This window comes from Typopeltis vanoorti, chromosome 13 (assembly GCF_054136105.1).
Source record: "Typopeltis vanoorti isolate ZY-2024b chromosome 13, IOZ_Tvanoo_1.0, whole genome shotgun sequence".
NCBI lineage: Eukaryota > Metazoa > Arthropoda > Arachnida > Uropygi > Thelyphonidae > Typopeltis > Typopeltis vanoorti.
Window position 1 is genome coordinate 44,928,729 of NC_143561.1, and position 16,334 is coordinate 44,945,062.

The 16,334-nt window shown below is 35.1% G+C and overlaps 1 protein-coding gene across 1 annotated transcript in view; it reads left to right on the plus strand.

Annotated features, from left to right (window-relative positions):
- Positions 1 to 464: 464 nt before the first annotated feature.
- LOC150100109 (minichromosome maintenance domain-containing protein 2-like) overlaps positions 465 to 16,334 on the plus strand; it is a 32,705-nt gene continuing 16,835 nt past the window's right edge. The window contains exons 1-5 of the mRNA XM_090403214.1: positions 465 to 581; positions 1,755 to 1,815; positions 4,504 to 4,666; positions 5,509 to 5,613; positions 6,785 to 6,852. Of these exons, the coding sequence (XP_090259340.1) occupies positions 465 to 581; positions 1,755 to 1,815; positions 4,504 to 4,666; positions 5,509 to 5,613; positions 6,785 to 6,852 (514 nt within the window). The remainder of the gene's footprint in view (positions 582 to 1,754; positions 1,816 to 4,503; positions 4,667 to 5,508; positions 5,614 to 6,784; positions 6,853 to 16,334) is intronic.

A 16,334-nucleotide genomic window follows, 5' to 3' on the forward strand; every position in this document is an offset into this window, starting at 1 on the left:
TAATATAATTAACAAATAAATATAGTTAAAAATAATTTATTATTACGCTCATACTGTTCACCTGTTGTCATCGATGAAATTAGCTACGACGTGTGGTATTTGTATTGTGGCGTATCATGCGAATTATGGAAGCAGATGCAATTTCCATAACTGGCGCTTATTATTATTATTATTATTATTTGTTTGATTTATTTGTTTTATTTCACTTTTTCGTGAATCCATCTAGGACGGTGGCTGGTATGAACACAACGAATTTCCGCTCTTGCTCTATACTGAATTGTAAACCTAGCTATAAAAATGTGTTCACACCACGCAAGACAAAATTTATTATGGCATGTAGATTTAACAAAATTTTGTTATTTACACTCTCTTCGGAATAGCGAAACCACAAAATAATTTACTTGATTATCATAGTACTACATTCACCTCTCTTTTCAACAGGATAAGAGTTTCTATATTCACCAATGGAAAAGTACAACAATGATCTACAGGAAGCAGCAATTCGCTATCTTAATTATTCCGGATTCTTTAACAAATTACAGTACCTGTGTGACGGAGAAGTTGATGGAAAATTACCTAAGGTAACGATAATATTTATTATCTTGCAAATGTATCACAGTATAATGCTTTTCTTTTACTTTATTATTGGCATGAATTAATGATTTTCAAATTTATATGTATGTCATTTGACGAAAATAAGATTTCTTACTATTTTGTATCGCGTCAAACTGAGTTGACATAATTTTAACCATTCTATAACCTTGTAGGCATAAACGAAAGAAAATCGGTAACTACAGATCAGATATAGAAACTATACTACATTTCAGAAGTCGTTGACAACTATATATTTCATACCATCTGATCGATATCAAGCTATCTCTTAACGCAGCTCATTTCCTTAATATGGCTCAATGGCCTCTAACACCAAATATAAAAATAAAATAAAATAAAAACTTGTCTTTTGATAAACCTAATTTATGCTACTATAGGAGGGATATCTACTATCTGTTGAGTTTTCAGACCTCTTTTCTTGTCAGATTAGCTAATAAATTGAGTCCTTATAAGGATTCGACTTATCCTAGAATATTAGATGTTCAGGCGTCTGTACCCAAGTGTTCTTTAGCATACTTAGGCCCTCTTTCTGGAATACTTACCTTCTTTTTTTTCACGCCTTATTTATTTATTTATTTTTGAAATTAGTTATCAGTTTCTCTTTCGAACTACAATGATATTAGTAAATTGCTACAGAACGTGAAAATATTTAAATATATTTGACTCAATATAAAATCGTTTCTCTCTCGCTCTCTCTGTCATCTTCTTTTGTTTTTGGGAAACATGGATCGGTTTAACAACCGCATTCGTTTTTTGCTATTGATCATTCGTTGTAAGGTCTACTGATTTACCCTGAATGACCAAACAACAAAATTACTGGCTTAAAAGCAAATTAAATTAGGATTTTTACCTTGAAATAGCTCGTAAACTATTGGATGGTGTTTGTCTTACGCTTTCGTATGTTGTGATAGCAATATGTCAAAATCACGTTAATACAATACCATACGTTAATATCTGTTCTCTGAGGGATATCCATCTGCTAGGATGAGGATATGGTAAACAAAATGAGTACTGAGTATATTCATAATGTAATATATAATTTTTAACATCTGCATTACTTTTATGGCCTAAAAAATAAAGTAGCTGATTTTATTTCTAATTTATTGGAAAGCCAAATGATTTATTAAATTATTTACTTTCAGGATTCCTGTCTGTATAGGTTTGTTGTTGAAATAGCCATGTCTGAGTTAATGGATGACAATGGTGAGTTTTTAAAGATTTAAAAAAGTATAAATTATCAGTATTCATTTTATTTATAATTATTGAGAGGTGTTGTTCTTATTGAATTTGTAGCTAGTCAGGTATTCTCCTCATACAGAAGATTGCTCAACTATAAGTTGGAAGAAATGCCGAAGAAAAACTAGATACTGCTTTATCATCGAATGAAAGGAAGGGCGATTCTAGTCTCCACACCATGTCTAAAATACCTTGTACATTGAAGAATATCACTCACATTGCATGTTACAAGAGAGTAGGGGCAGGAATATAGAAATCGGGGCTTCTGTTCCTAAGACTAGAAATGACATGGACCACTTCAGAACTTCAAAAACAGAACAGAAGAGAGATAGTAATGAAATTGGGTAATGAATGCCATCTCTCATCTGGAGGTTCTGAGGAAGCTACTGCTTAGAGCACTAGCTAGCAGATTCCACCGTAAATATATTTCCAGCTGTGGAGCATATGAAGAAAGTTTCTTAGAATCGCAAGCACCAGTTTGTGGAAACAGTCCATTAAAGGGAAGGGGATTGACTTGACTGAAGAGTCCGTATTGCACATCATCAGTTCATTAGTGTCTATAAAATTGAGCGTTGACCAACAGTCACTCAAGTTTTGCAGATTTCTAGGGGAAGGGAGGGATTATATTTCTGGAGGGATCTATGTGACGGAGAGGAAAGGGAGTCAATAAGAGACAGATTATCAGGTTAACTATTCTGTTCTCTTGGAGAGAATCAGGAATTTTTAGGTTGAAGGCGATTGGTATTCCATCTGAAATACAAGAATAAATATAACATATGACGGATCTGGGATTTATGTTTATGGAGTTTGTTGTCAAGGGAATCATTGATGAGAAATTTATAGATGTGATGAGTTTGTGCTAAGAAGGGTTAGGGGTATTTTTCCAAAAAAAGATGTTTGATATTTTCTGAGGGTTTTGACATTATCAAGAAGAAGGAGAGAGAGAGAGAGAGAGAGAGAGACCATAAAGCGGTGTTTTAAATAAAGTGAAGTAAATCCAAATTGATGTTTCTATTGAATTTCAGCAAAAAAATATATATATTAGATAATTTTTAAAACAGTTTGTCTTCTGGATTATTGTAAAATATTACAATTTTATTTATTTTATAATTCAACGCCATTTCCTTTTGTTTATTATACACGTGATCAAAATTAGAGTATCCATTAAGGCCTTGTGGGACGCCATCAAGTGATTCAAATGCTTGAAACTTTGCAGGAATACATTACGCATCATGCGGAAGCGATATCTGGAAGAAAAAAAGGTAGTTCCAAAATTCATGACCAGGAATTATTGTAAACACCAAATGCATGGACTTTGCATATCACGCAACTCGACAGGTGCCAGGAGGGTTTAAGGAGATGGGACGTAATTTACCCTTTCATCTTTTCATACCACCCACAATGATGGAACTAACCTTGCCCCAACGTGCTTTGCTCATGAAGCTGTACTACCTAAGCAATTGCAACGCTGTTGCTGCACTATGCAAATTTCTTCGCCTGAACAAATATCGACGAAGGCCACTATCTCCGTGTACTCTGCGACGAATGATTAGTCGTTTTGAAGAAACGGGATCGTTGAGAGTTAGACCTGGCAAAAGGTGATGAACCAATCAGTTTACAACAAGTGAATAATGTTGCTACTCCCGTTGTGAAGCAGGACATGAAGAGCAGGCCAGCGTTGGTTCCTGCAGTGCACGCTGTATCAAGACAAATGGATGTGCCTTACACAACTGTCTGGAAAAGTCTATGGAAGATTCTGCATTTCTACCCATTCAAGATAACCCCAACACAGGAGTTGCGCACGCAGGAATTTGAAAGCCGACTGACTTTCGCTTTAATATTCCTTGCTCAAGTGGAGTTGGACGCTACGTGGCCGTGTATGATTTTGTGGAGATAAGGGGCTCACTTTCACCTGAACTGAACTGTGAATACCTACAAATGCCGGGCACAGGCTATGCAAAACCAGTTTGAATTCCAAGAAATTGCTTTGCATTCATCCCGAGTTACTGTCTGGTGCGGGTTTGCAGCTTCGTTTATCATTGGACCATTCTTCTTTGAGGACATTCGCCAGTCGGGTCCTGTGACCTGCTCAGTTACTGACATGAACTATTGCGATATGATTAACAGTTTTTTGCGCCACTGCTACAAAAGCGACTGTGCATGGATTCAGCCTTTTCACGCAAGATGGAGGCCTCTCCACACATCTGTCGATCCGTATAGGAGGTTCTTCGAGAACGTTTCACGGAAACCATAGTGATCAGCCATGTGTTTCCCACTGTATGACCGCCTCGTTCACCTGAATTTGGTGCCCTGTGACTTCTGGCTCTGGGGATTTCTCAAAGAAAAAATTATATCTTCATTCGGTCCATCACACAGCTATCCCTGGTGGTGAAATTTGAGATTACTTTTATTTCCCTCTGAGATATCTCTTCCGCATGATGCACAATGCCTTCCTGCAAATTTTCACTGCATTTGGTTTACTGAGTGGCACTCCACAAGGCCTTAAAGAGGGATACTTTAATTTTGATCACCCTGTTTTTCTTTATTTTCTTTGTTTATTGTTTGCTATATTTGTTTATTTTCCTTGTTTATTCCTTAACATACATATTGATATAAACGCAGAACGATATGTGTTTAACATTGAATTATATTTAGCCTCATTAGGTAGTTTACTTCTCAGTGACTCGCAGAAAGCACAAAACGTGTTCAAAGAAGCTATTTATGTTGCTACACATGCGCTTAGCCTTTTGCCTGAGGGTATATCTCTATCACAAATTGTGGTAGTTTTTCGTCTCGATACATTACCAATGTTTCCAGAGTAAGTATTTTTTATAAACGAGAAAATTTAAGATCAAAAATTATAATGTATGCTGTATCTGTTTTTATAAAATTGAGCAATTAAAATGGTTAGTCAGAGCCTTCAGTGAATAGTAACCAAAGATCCGATGTTTAAAATGACTATCGGTACATAGTCTTTATTTGTATGTAGCACAAATCTAACAACTTTTGTCACAAGCTTTAGTTAAATATGACATTTTGTATGAAAACCTAATTGGTGTTGATTGTGAAAGATGTAGCGTTCAGATGCCAGCATTTCTGTACTGCTTCACCTCTGCACACAACATTCTACATTACTGTACTAAGCACATTAGTTATTATCTACCAGTCGAAACCGCATAGTATGAACTGCAACATGGAATGTTGAGTGAAAATGAAAGCTAACATGAAACAATAATATTCATTCTCCAGAGTCCCCTTAATCATGTTCATGAAATTGGAGTACGATCATTTTTAGTTATGCATTGAATTTTATCCTTTTCATTCATTCTGTGCTATAGAATTGGTGTTTAATAGTTACTTTCCACTATGGTTTTATTTTTCACTTCACTATTACCGGGTAATCAAGGATTGACTTTAAAAACATTGGTAACTTTTTTTGTAACAGATTTCTCTTATAGTTGTGCGAACGTTTGATTTTAAATGTCATAGACTTTTATTTTACTTTCATCAGCAGTTCCATTCATTTCATTTACTTTAACGAATACTCATGATAATGCACAACAACGATGATAATAATAATAATAACGTTTTCAAAATATAGATTTTTACATTTATTTGTTTATTTATTTATTATTTTTTTGTTTTATTTTATTTTTATAGGTACCAGGTCGACAGCATAATGTCTTTAACAGAAAAAAAGAAAGAAACACGATTTTTCCGATTCGAAGGAATTATTTGTCGTATGTCGGCTATCATGAAATACACGTAATTACTTTTCATTGATTTGTAACATTAATCTGATTTTATAAGAAAAATCAGCAAATTAGGCATTTTAAAATATTTCGTTATTTTTACATTTATCTAAAATATGGCAATGACTCCTAGCTAAGTACTTGTAGCGAGTCGCTCAACTCTTGTTACGAGAAACATCAGGGTCAAATTCAATCCTGCTGTAAGTAGTTCAAAGTTCAATATTTTGATCAGCCACCTTTATTCGACAAATATACTCATTAAATTCAAAGGGCGTTGAATCTAAGTAATGAAAGCCTAGAGCACTTTTCAAAACAGCGAAAATTTTCCAAGAGAGAGAGAGAGAGAGAGAGACAGACAAAGGCCACATCGTTCAACCGATTTTGACCAAAATCGGTTAAGTTACGTATTCGAAAGAGCATTTTCTTCTAGTTTCTTAGCTGTGCTTATATCTGAGAGCAGATGTAACTATTGTCATTTAAATATGTACCATTATCAACCCAATAAAGAGGATAAAATCTAATGCTCATACTGTTGCAATAGAAATTATAGACTTTCGAAATACTTTATTTGAACGTAGACTTTTGGATAATCAGGAATTGAAACGAAATTATTGCAAGATTAGATAAAAAGCTAAAACAGTTTTAATTAACTGAACATTATTTAGTTTTTAGTTATATTCATCGATGGGAAGTCAATGCAACCCATTTATTTTATATTACTTATAGCCGAAGTGCTCGTTATTATTGTTCAGTAGAAGAATGCACAGGAAACACTGGTAACCTGTTCATTAGGATACATATCCCTGGAGCCAGAGAGACGGAAACGGTCAGGTAAATTTGAAATATCTTTTTTTTTTTTCCATGTAAAGTAGCTATTTCAAGTCTTTCTTTAATTTCTTTCTTTTTTACATCTATTCACTATATTTTCATTAGCTGTTCCTTAAACTAATTCACGTGGAAATAAATAAATAAATAGAACAAAATTTTATTTTTATATAAACATTTTATTAGTTTTTTTTATATTTTTTATAACAATTCATCGTGAATAAGTGATAAAAATATAGTCGTTTTATAACTGATACATGAGGTTTTATAAAATAATTTATAGATACTTTTCTTACAGCTTTTCAATATATTGTTTATTATTATTTTAATATAACTTACTATAATTCCTTTCACTGTAGGAAAGATTTCACTTGTCCTTACTGTCAAAGATTCCTTGTTGAAGATCCCAAAGGCCGAACCTTAGGGGGTAAGCAGAATGTTAAATAGAGCTCTATGCATCATATGCCTTAAATTACTTATATCATTGTCGCCATATTAAGTTTTTCAACATTCGTTGAAACTTAGTAATAGCTGAAATGTTCGTTATTATTCCTCAACAGATAAATACAGTATGAGGGAAGGACTGGTAACTTGTAAATTAATTTTTCTTAAATTTATTATTATTATTATTATTATTATTATTATTATTATTATTATTATTATTATTATTATTATTATTATTATTATTACGGGTAACTCCAGGGAGTCCTTAGACTCATCGAGGGAGGACCGAAATCATATTTATCACAACTATTCGACAATTCATACAGTATCTATCATACCTCGCCTTAAACTCATTCACTGTCATAGCATCCACCACACACTCTGGCAGCCCATTCCACTCATTCACCACTCTAAAAGTAAAGAACCCAGCTCTAACATCCTTACTAACCACACTTTTGCCCAGTTTCCATGGATGTCCCCTAGTCCTCCCACAATCAGCTCTGTTCTCAAAAATATCTTCTGAATTAATTTTATAGAAACCCTTCAGTAATTTGAATGTCTCAATCATATCTCGCCTCCTCCGCCTATCAACCAATTTTTGCAACCCACAAATCCTCAACCTGTTCTCATAAGGTTCATTCCACAGACCTGCTATCATCTTGGTCATTCACCTCTGAATCCTCTCAACTTCCTCCCCATCAAGAAGAAACCTAGGTGACCAAATTTGGGCACAGTAGTCGAGATGGGATCTTATCAAAGCTCGATACAGAGGAACAATAACCTGCTTGTCAACGTATTCTTCAGCAACCAAGTGATTTGATGAGCTGATTTGGCCACTTTTGCAATGTGCCCCCTAAACTTCAACTCCTTATTCACCAACACACCTAAATCTCGTGCCTCATCAATTTCCTGGAGTACAGTTCCACCAATGTAATGAACTGCTGCTAATCTTTTCACTCCAAAATGTATAACCTTACATTTTGCCACATTAAATTGACATCCATTCTCCTTAGCCTAGACCTCCAATCAAATCATCTTGCAAAATTTTGACATCATCTGCATTCACTATTGCCCTACCCAACTTTGCATCATCCGCAAACAAATGAACTGTTCCTCTCAGATCCTTTCCTATATCATTAATGAACAAATTAAACAGCAGTGGTCCAAGAACAGATCCTTGTGGCACACCACTAGTCACAGGCTATCTTGTGGACTCTACTCCTGAATAACCGCTCTGATATCTCTCCGTCAACTACCCTCCTATCCATCTCACCAACCCTATATCCATCCGCATATGCTGCAATTTACTGATTAGAATTCCATGTAGTATCCTATCAAAGGCCTTAGCAAGGTCCAGTAGAATCACTGTAAACCCATTACCCTTATCCAGTTCAGCCGTCACCATGTTATAATACGTGAGCAAGTTACTGAGGCATGAACTACCCTTTACAAAATCATGCTGTCCCCGATACAGTATCCCATTTTCATCTATCCAATCTTCTATTTTCCTCTTGACTATTTTCTCCAAGACCTTGATAATGATTCCTGTTATGCTGATTGGCCGGTAATTTTCAACAACAGCCTTGGAACCACCTTTATGCAGGCGGAACTATTTTCCCCTCTTTCCACCCCCCTTGGGACTGAACCAGACTCGAGGCTCAAATTAAATAAAATGGTCAAGGGCACTGACAATTATTTAACCGCTTCACGTACGACACGAACTGGTATACCATCCAATCCCACAGATGTATTGACATTGAGGTTCTGTAATAGACTAGTTACCTCTACTTCATTCATAACAATTCCAGTATAAGCTGCTGGTTCTTCCATTCCTGCAACGTCGCCACCTGGATGATATACTCTTGCAAAGTGTTCGCTCAGTAATTCCACTATATCGACTGATTCGGTTACCTCCTTACCCTCAGCATTTTTTAAAATCATTCTGCCATGAACATTTTTCCTTCTACTTGCAACATATTGAAAAAACTGTTTGGGATTCTCTTTAGTCTGCATGGCCAATTTTCTTTCGTAATCCGCTTTTGCTTTTCTTACCACCCTTGTTACCATCCTGGCCTGAGCTTTATACTGTTCCTGCGCCTGCTGGTCACCTTTCTCCTTAAATTCCCTCCACAATTGTTTCTTTTTTTGCAGCTCAAGCTTAATGGTGTTATTCGTCCATTTAATCCCTACTTGATTTATTATTTGGACTCTTGGTATACAGTCAACCATTGCCTCCTGCAAACACTTCTTAACCACCTCCCATGCACCATCAACATCCAGCCCTTGCAGTTTTACATGCCATGGCACTGAACCAAGCACGCTCCTAAGTTTGTCATACTTACTATCCCGGTAATTCCACATGTACCATGTCTTAATGTAAATTTGTAAATTCCACTCCTTTAGCCACCTCCCAAGTCATGACCTTATGGTCACTCTCACCAATTGGTGGCAACATGGTCATGTTCGTTACAGCCACATTCTCAGTTGCAATTACTAGGTCAAACAATCTCTTCCCCCTGGTATTTTCCACTACATGCTGTCGCAGATAGTTGTCTCTTAATAACCGCATAAAATCCAATTCCTTCCTCCCATGTGTCCTCTCCTCCCTCCAATCAATGCGACCATAGTTGAAATCTCCCATAATAATTACCCTCCTTCCACTCATTTCTTCTACTTGCCTATGCATACTATCCCCACCATCTATTCCATCGCCTGGTCTATAGCAGCACCCACTTGTATATTTTGTTCTGCTAGACTCTATCTCACACCAAACAGCTTCAAATGTGCTCTTTTCTCTATCCTGCAGTTCAACTTCTATACTCCTTGGCTGCAACTCATCAGTTATCATCAATAAAACTCCTCCCCCTTTTTATTCTCCCTGTCACTCCTGAACACGCTTTACCCGTCGCATTCAATCCCACTAACTTTATCATCTTCTGTCAGCCATGTTTCACTAATATCAGCAACCTGTGGCCTGGAAGTGCCAACCAAGGCCAAAAACTCTTCCTTCTTGTTCCTAATACTCCTGGCATTAGTGTACATGAAATGTACAAGCGCTCAACCTTGCGGTTTCGCTACTTGCATCTATATCACCATTTTATTATCAATTAAATCATTCATTCGTTCTGTATTTCTACCTTCATTTACACTTTCAACGACGCTCTCACACCTATCTGGTACTACCTCGCAATTCCTTATCACATCGCTATTTTTTATATTCTGACTATCGTTAATGATATCACTCTCGCCACCCGAAACACGCTTGAGATCCTCATTCTCCTTACACTTTCTGCACGTATTAACTCCACTATCACCATCTAACCAGACTCCCATCGCTCTTCGCAAAGCATACATCTCACAGACAGCACATTGCATAAACTCTTTTAATATCAAAACTCTTAAACAAACATGGCGACCTGGCCGCCATTTTTTTTTATCGGTGCCATATGTACGCTATCTTATCTTAAAAATAATAATTAAAATAACACAGAAAACACACAAAAATCGCACAGACACACCAAGAAACAAAATTTAAGAAAATAGTTCCACTCAGCAACACACATCTCATTGTTCAGCCTCGATTGCCATTTTTTTACTAAGCTGAATGCAAACTTCTATTACTTTTGGCTCAAACGTGCACTTTAGTCGCTGATTTTTCATTTTTATGTGCAGTGTAGCCAGGTGTAGACCAGTTTGTGTGTGTGTGTGTGTGTGTGTGTGTGTGTGTGTGTGTGTGTGTGTGTGTGTGTGTGTGTGTGTGTGTGTGTGTGTGTGTGTGTGTGTGTGTGTGTGTGTGTGTGTGTGTGTGTGTGTGTGTGTGTGTCGCAGAGTCATGCTATTCGCATGAAGCTATCGGGAAGTAACATCATGGACGTACCATTATCTTAGGGAAGATGTTATGAAAAATTAGGGCTACAGAAAAATTGTTATGAAGTTAATATTTTAATTAAAAAACACGATTTTCAAGAAAAGAGTTCAATTTGAATACAAACTAAATTATTGTTTAATGTGAGGAATGGAATTGCCTGTGATCAAACGCTATGGCCAAGATATCAGGTTCAATATTTGCAAGTTTAATACGAAGATGTGGTTTTACTTTTAGACGTTTTGTTTTAACATTAACATGAGTAAAAACTCGAACTCCCACATGTAGGAGGTCAAAAAAGGTAGATGATGCTTCACTTCTTGACCAAAGAGAGCTCTGATATTCCGAGCTGAAGATCGACCAGAATAAGTAAGTATCGTTTGTTCATATACAGTTTTTCAGAAATCTATCTGAAGCCAGTTCTAAGAGTTTTTCTTGCTTTGAATCCGACAGTTATTTAGCAATGTTTGAAGGCCAGTAACAAAAGATTTTCTTATCCACTCAAATCTGCTTGGGGAGGAACTTATGAACATTATTTTGGAAGCTTTTCAGATATTGCTTCATATTTTGCAACACATCCAAACTGATTTCACGAGTAGAGTTTAATATTAATTTATGAAGAGATATCAAGGAATCAAATTCGCCACGAATAAGGAATATATACGTCACGTCTCCAGTTTTTTACTCAACTTTGCCAATTTTCCCATTTTTTCCTATCGTATTAGGCTCAGTGGCCTGTCATGACCAAGTAACTTGGTTTCTTAGAAACCTTATACTACTTATGATAGAGCGGTTAATCCTATCTGCATTGTCTACAATAGCTGTAACTTGCGCGTACTCTTTTGACCAGTTTGCATGTTTTGCAGGATGAAAAACCAGAGTTTCTGGGAGAGGAACCCTCTCATCACCGTATGAGCGAGACGGGCTAACTCACCTTCATCTGAAAAGTTCTGATAGGGATTCTTCGCGTCCTAGACGGGAGTTAAACCCAGATCTTTTCAACCAAAGGGCATCGTCCATATAGACTGAACTATGGAAGATCACAAGAAACAGACTTTTAATTACAATGTGTGCAGCCAGAAATACCGCGTATTTAATTATTTCGAAATTTTCGTGTTTTTGAATTATAGTGACTTATTTTCGCTGCTGTCATCTAAAATTTCTACATGCCGCTGATGATACGAGTACCATTGAGAAACACTATTTTAGATATTCCTTCTGGTCTTTTAAATACTAGAGCTACTCAATCTTCTTCATAGCTCATAACATCGTTAACAATTGTTATTTGTATTTATTAATGTTTTGTCTGCTTTTGTGGCTTTGATACAAAACTGAATGTGCGTATGCTATCCCAAATTCTTAAGAATCATGAAATGTGACTTAAGAAGTGATTTTCGATGTGCACACTGATGCCATATTCTATCACGAAACACTGAACAGTACGATTACTGCACAGCAATCAGTTGTCTACACGGCATTGCACACATTAGACTTCTTCACGCATTATATGTAATATCTGTTACGACCAAGACTTCATCTTCTTTAATGATATCTTTCAGTCTTTTTCTAGGTCTTCCTGTTCTTCTGTTATTCTTTGGTTTTCAGCTATAGACTTGTTTTATTATTTTATCTTCACTTCTTCTCTCCACATGTTCAGTCCATTTTGTTCTTCGGGTTGATACCCAATTGTTTATTGCTTGTATTTCACATTGTTTTCTTATATCTATATTTTTTTATTTTATCTAGTCTAGTTTTATCTACCATTTCTATTAATATATTCATTTCACCTGTGTTTAACATTTGTCTTGTTTTCCTAGTGTCTGGTCTTGTTTCTGCATTATATGTCGTAATAGGTCTGATTACTGCTTTATAAATTCTGGTTTTTGTCTCTACTCTAAGACGTTTATTTTTCAATATTGTTTCATTCAAACATCCCGATATTCTTGCAGCTTTTGCAACTTATTCTCTGACTTCTAGATGTGGCTTTCCTTCCTAGTTCAGTTGTATATCTAAATAGTTGTTATTTGTTCGATAATAGTACCTTCCAGTTCTAAACTGCATCTTTGTGGTTCTTGTGATATTGTCATACATTTTGTTTTAGTTTTTGATATCTTCATATTATATAATTTTGCTGCTTTATTAAATGCATGTCGTAATATTTGTAACTGAGTTTCATTTTCTACAGTTAATAGTACATCATCTGCATAGCATATGATTCTTATTATTCTATTATTTATTTCCACTCCTGTATTTTGTATATTATTAACTTTTTGTGTTATTTCATTCATTATTATATTGAATATTGCTGGACATAAAGGGTCTCCTTGTCTAACGCCATTACTAATTTGTATCTCTTTACTTATTTTTCCCTGTGTTTTTATTATACAGCTATTATTATCATATATTTCTTGAATTATTTGTATTATGTTTTCTGATACTTTTTTTCTCTGCAATATTTCTATTAGATCTTGAATTAATATTCTGTCAAATGCTTTTCCAGATCTATAAAGCATAAATAATATCTTATTGTATTCTATTATTTTCTCTCTCAATTGTCCGATTATGAATAATCCATCTGTACGTGATCTATCTTCTTTGAAACCTTGTTCATTTAGTAGATTAATTTCCTTTATTATTTAGAATTTTTCTTAGTATTTTTGATAATATATATATATATTTATTAGATTTATCCCTCTATAATTTTCTGTTTTTTTAATCTCCTTTTTTAAATATTTAAATGCGAAAAAAGTATAATTATTATACTTTTTTCGCATTATACCGGAATTTTTTTTGTATTTATTATTTGGTTTTATAGTATATTTAAACTCTGAATTATAATTTCTTTACCATTTTTTAATAATTTATTATTTATATGATCTAGACATGGTGATTTCCTATTTTTCAGTTTTTTAATTGCATTTTCAATTTTTTTTACTGTTGTATTTATTTCTTAGCCTAGTTTTACTTTTATTTCAAATATTTGGTTATAAACTTTTAAAATAACTTTCTAATTCCCCGCTTTCTACTTTTAATATTGGGATATATTCTGCTTCTTCTTTCTTTTGTGTATTGATAAATTTCCATATTTGATTCTGTATACCATAGAAATCTCATTCAAGTTCTTTTATTAATATTTTTATTTCTTCGTTAAACCATGGAGTTCATCTTCTTTATTTTGTTATTCTTATTTTTTTTTACCCCTAACACTTCTGTTGCTATTTCAGTTAAATGTGTTTTAAAAATCTTCCAATTATCTTCTGCATGTTGTTCACTGCTTAATGGATTATCTTGGAACTTCTGTTTTAATCTATTGTAGTATAATGTTTTTTTGCTTTCTTCTTTTAATAATTCCACTTTAAATTTTATTTCGGCATCATGTTGATTTTATTTAGATTTTATTTTCACCTATTTCTTTTAAAGCCTTAGTTTACATATTAACAGGTTATTGTCATTTCCAATTTCTGCTTATTAACACTCTAACGTCTTCTATTTCTGTTGGGTATATTACTTTATTACATATAATATAATCTATTATTGATTCCTGTCCTCTTGTGTTTCCAAAAGTTATTTTATGCCCTTTTTTATGCTGATAAAATGTATTCATTATTTTTAACTTATTATTTGCACAGAACTGTATCAATATTTCTCCATTATTGTTTCTTCATTAAATCTTTGCATAATTCGATTTATTCTTGAATTGTATTATTTGTTGTAGGCCCTCATAAAAAGCTTCTGTTTTTTCTTTTCTTCCTTTTTCTGGAGCATATACTGTAATTATATTTATTTTACCTCTATCTGTTTTTATTCTGACTATTAATATTCTTTCATTTATATTCTTCTCTATTTTCATTTAACTCATTATATATTACTATTCCTTCTCCAGCTTCATCTCTATTTTGTTTTTTTATCCCATTGTATATGAATATGCAGCTTTTATATTCATTGTTCCATTTCCTTTTTTTTGTTTTCTGTTATGCATATTTTAATGTTTTATTTTGGCTATTTCTTGTAGTTCTTCCTCTTTTCTGATTAATCGCTCTTACATTCCATGTTGCTAATTTCGTTATTCTGTATCTTTTTTTTTCCTTTTCCGTTTCCTATCGATATCCAATTTTTCCATCCGATTCATGTTTGTCTTGGTTTCTCGAGCAATATTGTTTTTCGTCTAATGACGGGTTGCTAGCCCAATCACCCGCATCCCACGTTAGCCGGGAATATTGATGTAGCTTTCATGCCTAAGGCGGCCCTTCTGGAAGATCAAGCTTCCGACATATTTCACCTACATCTCCCGTTCACCTCTCCACCAAGATGAGATGTGGATAGGATTTAGAGAGGTTAGACACATTAGACAATGTAATTTATCGAGAAGCAAAGTCTCACCCCATCCTATCTTCCCTTTCGTGTTATGTTCAATGGCTTGCATGACCAAGTAAACTGGAAGCGTGATATTGATTGTGATAGGGCGATTAATCCTATCTGTATTGTGTGTATTGCTTTTCGGGAGGGAAACCCCTGCCATCTCTACATGAAACCGGTTGATTCACTTTCTCTTGAAAAATGGATAAAGGTTCTTCGCGACCTAGGTCTTTCCAATTAAAGGGCTTATCTATACCAGCTTAGTTAAAGAACTTCTAAAAAGAAACAAAGTATTTTTCAATAATTTTTGATCAGACTTCTTATATCTAAAAATTTCAGCTTAACTCTCATCCGTTACAAATATACAGTTGAATTCCATCAATTGATACCCTATTGATACCCTACCCCAATGGGCAAGGTACATCGTGCCATGTGTAGTGAGTCACGTGTTTATAGCCGGTATAAATTGGAAGAATATGATGCTCCGAAGTCAGTGCAACTGTGTCCGGATGAAATGGCTGCGAGAAGATAACTGAATTTGAAAGAGGTGTTATGTAGGAGGATGTTTCAGGCTTATCTTTTGGCACATTATTGACAAATCGGGCCATTTCAGGTCAACAATCAGTAATACCATACTGGGATGGAAGCGCAGGGAGTCAACAGCAGGACTGGACTGGACTGGACAGCACTGGACTACTCACAAAATTCATGGAACTTCACCATAGGGTGGTGCGAAGGATAATATCTAGAATCCACCATTCGTCGGACAAAAGTTGAATGCGGACTTCAGGACATCGAGTAGAGCACAATCTGCACAACAACAACCTTTATAACCGAGGCTCATAACATCGATTTCCATGGTAGGAGTGCAATATGCAAGCACCCACTTTACACCCGAACCAATATGCAGAGTTGTCTTCAGTGGTGCGTCCTCTTTTTGGGGTGCAACATTGAACTGCGAGAAGTATCTGAACATTCTGGACAATGCAATACTTCCTTCTTTTCAGCGAGACAATGCACCTGGTCATAAGGCTACTGCTATAAATGCATGGAATGTGGACATGAACGTCATCATACTTCATCACATGAACGTCATCAACATAGAGCCCTGATCTCAACCCTAATGAACATCTGTGGAATGAACTGGAGTGTCGAGTGTGTTGAAGGGGCTTCCGCCACACAACATCGCCTCACAATAATACCCATCATTGCATGCTTGCAGGAAGAATGGTCCAAAATTCTCA